Genomic DNA, 11,448 nt, shown 5'->3' on the forward strand with positions numbered 1-11,448 from the left:
TATGGTGATTGGTCGCAACCTCCGGAATTCATAAGTATATGTACTGAATATAGCTATAAGATGTGAACGCAGGGGAAATTTTGATTGCTACATGGTCTCCGCAAGACGGAGACTGAGTGTCGTGATTCTCAATGCTTCGAGGGAACATTCGAAGCGATGCTGTGGTGGGGATGGCTTTTTGTGAACCATTCTGCATGGGCTGGGGAGGAGATTGTTACGAAGACTCTTGGTTCGTGGATGCAGCGCTTGAGTCGGTAGAAATGCCGAGTGAATGGACCAGGTCTATTGACAATGAAATGGGGGAGCTGCTTTTGCACTTGCTTGGGCGCCTCCTATAAGTATCAGATGGTGGCTGCTTACGGTTTCTCATAGCCCTTCAGCAAGAATGTTTGGTGCTTCATCGAGAAGGAACCTCTCATATGGGATTTCATGGGATGAAAATACGTTTGGGAACTGTCCACAGTGGTCAGATTACTGTATATCCATGACTAAAGAATCAAAGTCAACTGGCTCTTTATCGCTTGAGCGAATGCTGCGACTCGATATCTCTCAGAATTCGCTCACACTGAAGCCAGATACGCCGACGGTTTTTGAGAGCCAGATAGTCCAAAGAATCGCTATCATATCCCGCCACTGCAGATGCTTCCTTCAGCAGACGAAGGAGCTCATTCCATTGGACTTTGCTCCTCTTTTGCATCTGGGGCAGGACTATGTCCGCACACCAAGGTACGTCGAAGAATAGTCGAGACTCCCAGAAACTGCGTGGCAGATTCTTAGCGCATTGCCTGAAATGAGGACTCGCTAGGAATATATTCAGCACAGACTGAGTTGGAAGCATCTCTAGTATGCGAAACCGCAGCTCGTACGGAATTAGCGAGAGATAGTCTGACTTCCTTGAGTCTGAATGGTGCTGGATCTCCCTGTCCTGGTCGAAAGTGAATGTAAAACTGGATTCAGATTCGGTCGACGCCTCGGCGATCAATGGCCGGAGATCAAATGGCCCCCTGGGATCTATCACGGTCCACTTTAGATTTGGTTAGCAGTCTTTCTCTGCAAGCTCGATCCATCGCTGGTAGATGGTTTCGCAAACCTCGGAATCTTCCCATGGAACCCAACCCTCAAACTCAAAACGAGGTCCCTCACTAAATGTATCACCATAACCCCAATCGAAAGAGTCACTGTTGCGATCCGCTAAGCCCAGGTCCATAACTGAGAGGAAATCCCGTAGATTTATCGGTCGTATGGCTGAGGTTGTATCACGACATACAAGTTTGAAGATTTCCAAACATGCATCGTGGACCAAAAACCCATCCTTATTGCATTCTAGGATATTCGACCTGGGATCTTCGCCGTACGGGCGTGGATAGAAGAAGTGCCCGGACTGGGGATCAACGTGTTGGCCCTATAAACCAACCTATTAGTTCCGTACTTAGATCTACGTAGGTGGAAGGACATACAAGAGGCGATACCATAGGCAAGTCAGCGGAGTCGTTTTCGGTGAAGAGCTCAGCATCTGGAATTCGGTGGGCTACCAGACGAACATCACCAAGCCACTTGGTAGCCACATGTCAGCAGTGACCGTTAGGAATGACGGGTATCAGCACCTTGATGACTTTCGGGGAGATAATTCTCGCGTCATATCCAAACCTAGCATTGCAGAAGCTCGAATGCCCGTCCTGGTTTGCAGTCTTAGGTTGGTTTCGAGTATTTACTGCCGACCCTCAGCGGCCAGCTCAGTACATACTTGCTCCTGTTGCCCTCCGCAATTGCAGTAATCATCAAATGCCTCATGCTCGCTAATTTGGATTGCTTCGTCAAGATACCGGAGCGTGGACCGTTTGATAAGGTTTTTGTATGTTGGGGGGCCCCCGCAGATATTGCAGAAGAAACTCGCATCCTCTGCGTCCATTACTGCTCAACCTCGTCAACCTCAAGGTCGGGATTGGTAGAGTGGCAGGAGGATGGAATGTGAACGACAAGGGTCTAAGACTCACTAATTACTTAATCAGGAGCATGTGACCGCTGCCCAACAGCAGCAACTAGTAGATGATGATGATGATGATGTCATTTACCTTGACCCCTCACTCAGTGATATGCAGGCTACTACAACTATATCTCTGCCCTTGTATCTCTATTGTACACAATCCTATTCCTTATAGGCGAGCTTTAAGCCCCACCTAGGGGCCTGTGTTGGCTATTTGCCCTTGGTTATGTCCTTACAGGACCCTTGGTTCGTGGCGACGTGGCGGAGCGGTTATGTTTCTTTTTTGTCAGGGCATTTGATGCGCATATTTCAGAATCACTGGGCGTTCCCTCCACATTGCGAGCTCACAACATATCAAGCAATATAAGGTTTGGTGTGAGCCTAATTAATGAAACAAAAGCAAGCTTAAAGATAAGGTTCACGTTAAACACACTAATGCTATGTTCATCCTACTTTAGCTGATATAGCTCACTGGGTTACCTGATTTGTATATGCCTAATGGTTACCTAAGAGGATCTGGTCAAGGCAGGCGCAGTTCCATTTCAGCCACCTTACGCTAGTGCTTCAGATGCTAGTTCAGCATTTCTACCTCTAAGGACTGCTTTGCTCAAAGGATTCCATCAAAAGCGCATTGATTCAGTAGCTTATGCATAGGACCTCCTAGATGGAGCTGTGCAGTTCACGCTAACTTATACTACTACTCAGAATGTTAGTGCTTCCTTTTATTTCTATTTTCTCTATGTGGCCGTCAATTGATAATATCCCTTAGAGCTTCTATTAGAAGCATGGGAAATAACTGAAGCATACGGTTATTCATGCTAACCCTAATACAGTTTTTATCATCATTAACATTAGCTGCCCTGATGAATATAATACTGAGTAAGTTGACTCTATGTAAATAGGAAGAGTTACGGGCTCTGCAGCACAAGTATAGGTCAGCAAATCTTCGTTGCCTGGAAATGGCCCTACCATCTTAATCTGCTTTTATTCGTATGTCCCACCTCCATGAAGCCTAGCCCATACTATAACAGAGTAATATACACCAATTGAAAACCCATAGACAAAACTTATGCACAGGGAATTGTACGAGGTAACTCCAAGCCCCGCTCCACAGCGCATATTATTGATCCCGCTAGGCAACAATTCGGCAATGAGATCCGGAGTAGAAGCAGCCACCAAAAGCGACCAAGACTATCCGTCGGGGTCAGAAGTTTTGGATTCATTACTAGGATAGGTAAGATTTTAGCTCTTAATTAATTTGCCTGATTGGTTCCCTGGTGCCTGTACGCATGTCTCACGACTCAACCAACGCTTAACGAATCGGGTAAGTCTTTCATGTGAGACGGAATCACGCCCGCAAATGTCGTCTTAATTCAAGTCCTGACTCCGTATAGGCCTAGCGATCTTGGTCGTTTTTATTGATGACTCACTAATAAACTAGCTCCCCGGAGATCTGAGCGCGAGAGGTCTTGTATATAATCTCGCCTTGCTCTGTTAAATGACCTTCAATATCGAATCTCCACTACTTGCCCCACAGCCTTCAACTGGCTCCTCCAGACGGTCGCAATGGATCCCTTCCCATTGGAAACCTACCGCTCCGCCCGTCTCCTTTATCGTGCGCCAGAGGATAACCCAGAAGACGATGCATTCTTCCAAGCTCTCTACGCCGACCCTATAGTTGGATATATGGCCACTAGCGCCCTCATACGCCCGCTCAGCACAAAGGAGTGGAAGGAGTTGCGAGCAAAGCAGCTTGCTGCTGCGTTCATGACAGTCATGATATGTATCATCCCGGACGAGGGCTCCGATAAGGTGCCCGAGATAATTGGTGTGATCTGGTTAAAAGAGCAAGTCCCTGCCTTCACACATCATCGCACACACGAGTTGGGGATCACTATTGCGCGCCAGTACCAAGACAAGGGGTATGGGTCTGAGGCTATCTCATGGATACTGGACTGGTCTTTTCTGACTGCGGGCTTGCACCGCGTTGAGCTGACGGTCGGTGAGTGGAATGAGAGGGCACAAAAGGTGTACCAAAGGCTTGGGTTTGTGTCTGAGGGACGGAAGAGGCAGTGTGTGTGGAAAGGTGGGAGGTGGTGGGATTTAATCTATATGGGCGTTTTGGCGCATGAGTGGAAGGCGAAGAAGGTTGCTGACTCCTGAAATGCCGATTGTGTGATAGACAGTCTATTGTATGTTTTTGAATTTTCTTTTGTTTCACATCTTGATGTTTTTGCTGTGAACTTATTAGGCTTCACTGAGTCAGCTCGCTCTGTTTAGAATCAAATAGAAAAGTCTGGCTGAATTGGCATGGTCAAATCCCGCGATCTGATTGCTCGAACTCGAATTGGGACAGGGATTCGGACTGCGGGGAAATGGCCAGACAAATGCGTGTTAATAATGATAAGGATGGTTAATAGAAGGACATCTTGGAAAAAAGAACTTATAATAGTCAAACCCACCCACATCAGCGCCCTTTGGCCCAATGCTTTCAGCGCAAGAGCGAGCTTACTTGGAAACAACCCGACGTCTCCTTGCTGGATCATCAATGAAGGCCTGGCATCTGCTACAGTCACTTTTTGTCAGACCACAGAGCAGCCGTGTCTCATCATTACCAACAATTCTGAAAGGCCAGCAAATCCTGAAAGTTGGGTTAAGGTGAGCCCATTGCCCAATACGAAACTTGGGCTCAAGACGGCAAATTGATTTCGCTTGTACGACCGACGAACCTTCAACCACCAGTGACGATAGGCAGAAACTCAAAGAACACGGAGTTGTTGGACCCTGAGGTGATTTTTACCACATATGCCCCTGGCCCTCATATGATGCCGATGTAGCTCTGCTAAGAGAGATTGGGAGGGCATTGAAAAATTATAGGGACAATCAAGGCTTCATATTCACCTAACCGACTCTAAGAACATGCTAATGTAGGCTAAACTGGAAAAATGAGCCAGTCCCATAATTTGCGGGGCTTGTCGTCATGAGAGCCTGGTAGGGTTTGGCCCACCAATACGGCCCCCTCCGCAACGGAATATGCTTATATTGGGAACGTGGAGACATCCATCGTGTTCTCCGCTGTGTTGAAGACAAGCCGGAGTCCTGGATCTACCTTGGCCTCGTTGTGAGAGAACATTTTAAACACTAGCAAAGAGTACGTCAGTACGGCCATGCATTGACAGGACACACCAAGGAAAAGGGAAATGGAAAAGGAAAAACCCACCGCCATTAGCCCCTTGAACTCCGATGGTACACTCAGCACCTTTGTCCACGGCATCATAGTACTGATAAGTGACAATATTCGGGTGCGCTTCGTCAATACGCAGGTTAAAGTGAAAGTATTGATCTTCCTTTGACCACCGTGTCACATACCATTCCACCGTGAGAGATCTCGACCCTGGCTCTCCGATAATCTCATAGTAGATCCCGTGTGGTTTTCCCTCACAGATCTTCAAATCTGTCCAGAAGGGAAACATTGAGTATGCGGGAATCTGATCGTAGAAGGGAAGAATCTGTCCATTTCGCTGTTCGCTGTTTGTTCCGCCGCCCGAATCCAAACTGAGGATGCCATTGTCCGTCACGAAGACCTGGTTGGTGCTGTAATTGAAGAGGCTGACAGCAAATGGCAACTCAAGAGGGAACCACCGGTCATCGATGTTCTCAGTTGCGCCCCTTAAACTGCCCACAATCGCGATTGGGTCCCTTAGAGTCTAATGGAGACTATATCAGTAAAAGAAGAAGGTGGAAAGACATAACAAGCTGGAATGAACTGTCCCATACCACTTTATTATCAAGAATCGGTTGTGCATCTTCTTCAGCTGGTTGTGCTTCTTCTTCGGCTGGTTGTTCCCTTTCCCTAGCTCTCGCCTGAAGTTCTTCAAGGAGCTTCTTCTGCGTCGCCAGTATATCATCGAGATAAACTTTCACCATGATGCTGTGGGCCCCTTCTTTAATTCGGAGAAGGGAATTCTCAGCCTCCTGAACAGCAGTCAATCGCTCCTGGATGGCCACCGCAGAAGAAGCAGCGTCGACAATTTCACCTTGTTCGGCAAGCGTGGTCACCTTGTCGGCGAGTTGCTGAACCTTTTCGAATTCATCTTCTGCCTTCGACCGGCCGACCAATATGTCCTTGGTGAGGTCCGTGAGATCCTTTCCAGCTTGGACAGCAGTCTCTACATTCTGGGCTAACACGTTGAACGCACCGGGATCCCGGCCAAAGACCTCAGTAATTTGGGTCTGGACCAGGTAGATTTCCTTTACCACCTTCAACACTCGCCACTCGTACTCAGACGCTGCAGTGGCATATTCCTGACTGCGATCCAGAGCTATTTTAGCCTGGCCCCTGAGCTCGCTCATCTCTGCAGTGACTTTCCGGACGTATTGGCGGTACCTCAACAGGATAAGCTGCCACGATATCAAGCCGAGAATGGCGAGCCAGAGGACAGGGAAGAAGAAAAGGGTGATTAGGACAAGAGTGATGGTGTGCCCGCCGGTGATGCCGTCGAGCCAAGTGGTGAGAGACTGCCGTTCCAGGTATGCAAATCGCAGCTGCCATGAGACATTTGTAGATTGACTGGCCGCAGCGAGCAAGGCCACTGCCACGAACAACGGCACAGAGAACAGAGACTCAGCCGAAGTCGTATCTGACCCCATCCAGCCCCAGCAGACGGCGAGTTTCGGGTATGCCAGAGCCAGGATAATCAAGGAGGCAACTGAAAGCGTATCACTTAAATCAGTAGAACGACTTGACAACACACCGGGGATATTTACCCTTGTGCTTCTCCACAAACCGAAGAATCTTCTCCAAGGCCCCGAGTGTCTCCACAAATGATGCTCCTGTCTCCGGTTCGTTCGCATTGTTACTGGGTGTATCCATCCCCATAGTGGGCAAGCTGCTTCTGTAGCTAATACTTCCGCGTCTCGACTTAAGCAAGCAAATCGGCGTTGAAAAAGATAGAATGGATAATGATCTGGTGGCAACGACCCCGCGGTGATCAGGCCTTATAAGTCCACGCAAGGGAAACCTAGCCACTCGTTGTGGACTGAGAATAACCCATCTTAGTCCAGTCCGATTTCCATCTAGTCTTCTGGTTCAGCTCCATAAGAGAGGGAATGGTAGCGCCCCCTGCTGCGACTCTTGGCTTAGTGCATGGTTACCTGCAGGCGCTGAGCGGGGATACGGGCTGAAACCTTATATCATAGGTAGCAAAGATAGGGCCGACAAGACCAGCTCTACACTACTGGCTCCTTTGGCTTCAGGCCGCTAAGCCTGCTATGCATGTCTTCCCAACTAGTTGTTGGATATTTAAGGTCGGCTTGGAACCCAGATGGTCTCGCCGACGCCTAGCGGGCTATGCAATCACTGGGGTGGAAGCGACAAGTTTTGATGCCATTTTATAAAGCATGAAATAGTGCACCAGCTCAGCCACTATGGTATTATCAAACTACAGATAGCGCTAGGAATAGGATCGGGCCCTTCCACAACATGCATATGACAGCCGCAAAGCGGGGTAATCTGCAAGAGTGCTTGCATGGAGCACTGAGGCTTCAATTTCTTCAGCTGAACTCCTATGTATAGTTATTATGTCATTGGTGATAGTGGTCACTTCCTAACTAGTTTCTGCATTCTAGGAAATTGCCCATGACTCGTTGCCAGTCTGCTCGCTTATTGCACAAGCACAAAGTCCTTGAGTTTCATATATTGAGTAAACGTTGAGCCACCTGGGACCCTCGCTGACCTTCCCACGGAGGTCGTACACCAGTACTTGCGGAAGTTTTGCACGATGAGCCTCTGCGCTGAAAATGTTCTCTTAAAAACAACCGCCCTTTTTATTCCTTTGCAGGTGTACAGATATTGGTTGACCCGGCCATGGGGGAGCTTAGAGTCATATGTTGATGACGGAGAAGTCCTCGACTTCTCGTATCTGCAGGCAGTAACTGGGATAGCGTTAAATATGAGGTTTTCTGGCTGGCCAGAAATTACTGGGGTACTACTCCGGTTGTTTTTGAAAGGGTTGGTCAAGAAAGAATCCCTTGACGCCCCGCTTGCCCTTCGCCCACCTCTCGACTCGAAAAGGGCTCGTATTTGCATGAACACAGGCAATGTCAATATGTAGAACAAGCTTTGACTTCATTCACTACAAGCGGAGCTAACACCTTAGACCCCTACTGTAGGTTTGACAAACTGCATTGCTTATACCTTGTTCAGCTGAACTTGCATATGTTCAGACAGCCACTGGTGGTGACGGTATTTACCTAACATTACCGTTCTGATGAACAGGCAGCTGTTGAGCTATTCGCCGACATCCAAGCCCTTCCAATCGCAGAATTCCCGGAGTGGCCGAGTTGTCTGCATATGACAGGAGACACGTGTCAACCAGATGCAGGTAAAAGAATGTGTCCCAGCTGATGCTAGGAGACACACCGTGATGAAAGAAGCTGAACTATAGCGATTAAAATCATATCTAATCTGCTCAGCCAGACACCCTATTATGAACATCCTTGTATTAATGTCAATCACAGTCTGCCCGACCGTTACTGCGTATCCTATGTAGAGATAGATCCTAATATTCTTAATTGAAGGTCCAGTTTATTTAAGAGAATCAAATACCAAGACCATTTCAACTGTCTCTGTCCTTCGTCTGCTCTGCATTTCCATCCGCTTTCAATCCTCAATCTCTCCTGCTTTCACTTCCCAGCTTGCGGCGCGGATTATTCTCGCTCGATCTTCGACAATCCGACACAATGGCAATTGAGCAAGGCCAGAAGAAGACTAATCCTAGTCCTTATGACCAAGTCATTGTTATGAGCCAGAGATTTATCAATGCCTCGTTTGCAAGGATGTGGCAAGAGGCGCCGTACGATGACCCTCTCAAGCTGTTCGAACGTACCGGTCCTCGCACACAGGATATGGTCAAAGTTACCTTTGAGCCCCCTCAGATCTTTATTCCTGCCTTTGACTATGATTACCCTGGTCAGGTATATCTCCGGATGAAAGTTTTGCGCGGCAGGATCTATCTCTATTCAAATTCGACAAACAGATACCCGGATCCTTATGACATGGATGGATGGGACCTATATTTCAAGATGAGAATCAGTAAGCATCCTATCCGCAATAGTCACACTATCAGCCCTTTCCCATTGAGGCTCTTTTCTGCGTATTATATCTGGCTTATGATTTCTAATCAGCGAGCTAGGGCACAAGGATAGCAATCGTGACGATCCCAAGTATAGAGCCTACCAAAATCAATCAGGGTTTACGGGCGCTATTTTCGAACTGACCCAGCTATATATGGGTCTATCTGGTAAGTGGCACGCCATTATTTGAGATGTCTTCAACATCACTGGCCGATCCCTAACCTGGGCCGCCTACACTGAGCTAAGTTGATTGGAGAAACCTTGAACAGATCCCTCAAATCCGGACGAGGCATTCGACGACAGGAAGAGCACGTATGCCGCCGCGATCCTTACTCCAAATGCCAAAGAAAATCTTAAAAAGGTCATGGCGGACTGGGTGAGGAGTGCTCGGCTGGAGAAACCCAGGTGTAATCTCCTCGGATACGTCTTTACAAGCCAACAACCCCAGACCTGTGAGTTGCGATCTAGACAATCCCTGGATTTGAGTCCACTGGTTGACATTTTTCTTGACAGTGCCAGGGGCGGAAAGCTCGCTTGTTCCAAAAATAATACACTACAATGTCTATCCCTGGAGAGGGCCTGACGGCTCTTATAAGGAAAGGGATGGGATTGATGAGAATGCTTTGGGCATCCTAGTCACAACAGGATCCCATCAGGCACCGTATCCTCCTGGAATCAACTACTCCGGTCCATTTGTTGAAAGAGGAGCAACTCTCTGTATCAATGCGAACTGCTTCTGGGAAGGCTGGGTCCTTCGGGACATCCAAGCGGTTGCCAGAGACACTGAGATTATTGTCGATAGCCCACCGCTGTCCATGGGAGTACCCGGTAAATGGAACATTGGTGTCAAGTATCATTTTGGATCCAAAGAGGCTCCAAGCAGCTTTCGCTTTCAGCGCCATGTTAAAAATGGAAGGACCAGCTGGGCGTGGGCAGGGAAATTGCATAAAACCAGGAGCAACACTGTGAACCTTAAACTTGGGGGCGGGAAGCTATATCCTATGGTTATTGACGAAACTTGTGTGTTCTGTACCCTAAGCCTTCTTCCGAGGATTACATATGGATGCTAACACTTGAATTATCGAAGCACAATCGTGGATTACCATTGAGCCTGCCAGCGGCGATGAGCGCATGTTTGCAATCAAGGGACGACACGTCTTCTACCATGCATTGCTCTGGAACAAGGACAAGAAATTTTCGTAAGTGCAGACATTTCTCCCTCCTTTTTTCCTCGACGCAAGCGAGAGTATTCCCCGCGGATTCTACTGACTGACCGAATGTACAGGCAATGGGTTACGCTCATTGCCGACTGGCATATCAATTTCAAGCTCCAGGCAATCGATGACGGAGGGCTACAAATCGCCCCCGAGTTGAGAGACAGATCCTGGCTCACAATACAAACCAAGAAGGGGACCATCATCCGTACCAATGAAGGCTACCTCAAGAACAAGGCCACAACAATGGAGAACGAGTTGCGCAAGCGTCTGGAAAACGCAGTCTCCGGGATGTCTAAGAAGCTCAATCAGGCTTTCCAGGTGCAACACAAGTTTATTATGCCAGCATCAGGAGTGTTCGCAATGAGACACCCCAAGTTCAACAACCGCGGCGATCTTCTGGTTGAACTCGAATATCTCAAGTAAGTCTGCCATTAATTGCACAGAGATGCTACTTTCTGTGACCATAATCAAGGCATCTATCGCTAAGTTCTTTACAGCTTCAATGCTCCTAACTCGAGGGCTGTAGTCCCCGCGCCACATGTTGTGGATAATGCAATGGAATCCGACCACTTTCCTTTCCACAAGATTTCCTCCATCTCACAGGATTATCCTCCACGCCAACCAGTTGACCATCACCATCACTGTCTGACCAGAGAGCATTTTCATGAAGATGTATACCACGAGTATCATGTTGACGAAGATGAGTTCCACAGGGATCACCACTGCCATCCAGGCGAGCATCATGATGAACATGAGGATCATCGACCTGATCCGTTCAAGCATACAGAACGTACTTGGCCTGAACCAGGAGACTTTCCTTTCCATTCTGACAACGAGCCTGACTGTCATAAAACTCCAGACAAGAAGCCTGATGGTCATACCCAAGATGAGATCGCTCATCCAGATGACCATTCTAGGCCACACCGTCGCCCACAACCAGGCCGTACCGGACATAAAGATTATGCAAGTGATGATGACGACTACTATTAATCTTTTATAACCACCAATAGGAATAGCCAGAGCTACAGGGACTAGTAAGTCCTGGCTTTTGACGCTGTTGAAACCCTCGCAGCAAGTAAGAGCAGTGAACCTAGGTTGCTTATTATACTCTGA

General features: G+C 48.0%; 4 protein-coding genes across 4 annotated transcripts; 2 read left to right on the forward strand and 2 right to left on the reverse strand.

Moving 5' to 3' along the window:
- Positions 1-514: 514 nt before the first annotated feature.
- Asppvi_010938 (uncharacterized protein) lies at positions 515-1,909 on the reverse strand (the record flags this gene model as incomplete). Its single annotated transcript, XM_043306774.1, has 5 exons — positions 515-1,024; positions 1,091-1,402; positions 1,458-1,553; positions 1,605-1,676; positions 1,745-1,909. The coding sequence occupies 5 exons, from the start codon at positions 1,907-1,909 to the stop codon at positions 515-517; spliced, it is 1,155 nt and encodes a 384-aa protein (XP_043162709.1).
- A 1,641-nt stretch (positions 1,910-3,550) lies between these two features.
- Positions 3,551-4,147, forward strand: Asppvi_010939 (GNAT family N-acetyltransferase; the record flags this gene model as incomplete). The annotated part of the gene is made up of 1 exon (XM_043306775.1): positions 3,551-4,147. The coding sequence occupies one exon, from the start codon at positions 3,551-3,553 to the stop codon at positions 4,145-4,147; it is 597 nt and encodes a 198-aa protein (XP_043162710.1).
- An 874-nt stretch (positions 4,148-5,021) lies between these two features.
- On the reverse strand, positions 5,022-6,863 carry Asppvi_010940 (uncharacterized protein; the record flags this gene model as incomplete). The annotated part of the gene is made up of 4 exons (XM_043306776.1): positions 5,022-5,125; positions 5,205-5,691; positions 5,762-6,693; positions 6,752-6,863. The coding sequence occupies 4 exons, from the start codon at positions 6,861-6,863 to the stop codon at positions 5,022-5,024; spliced, it is 1,635 nt and encodes a 544-aa protein (XP_043162711.1).
- A 1,862-nt stretch (positions 6,864-8,725) lies between these two features.
- Positions 8,726-11,325, forward strand: Asppvi_010941 (uncharacterized protein; the record flags this gene model as incomplete). Its single annotated transcript, XM_043306777.1, has 7 exons — positions 8,726-9,077; positions 9,178-9,285; positions 9,388-9,570; positions 9,632-10,138; positions 10,206-10,317; positions 10,404-10,754; positions 10,833-11,325. 7 exons carry the CDS (start codon positions 8,726-8,728, stop codon positions 11,323-11,325), a joined length of 2,106 nt encoding a protein of 701 aa, XP_043162712.1.
- Between the last annotated feature and the right edge of the window lie 123 nt (positions 11,326-11,448).

Source organism: Aspergillus pseudoviridinutans (genome assembly GCF_018340605.1).
Source record: "Aspergillus pseudoviridinutans IFM 55266 DNA, scaffold_9, whole genome shotgun sequence".
Classification (NCBI taxonomy): domain Eukaryota; kingdom Fungi; phylum Ascomycota; class Eurotiomycetes; order Eurotiales; family Aspergillaceae; genus Aspergillus; species Aspergillus pseudoviridinutans.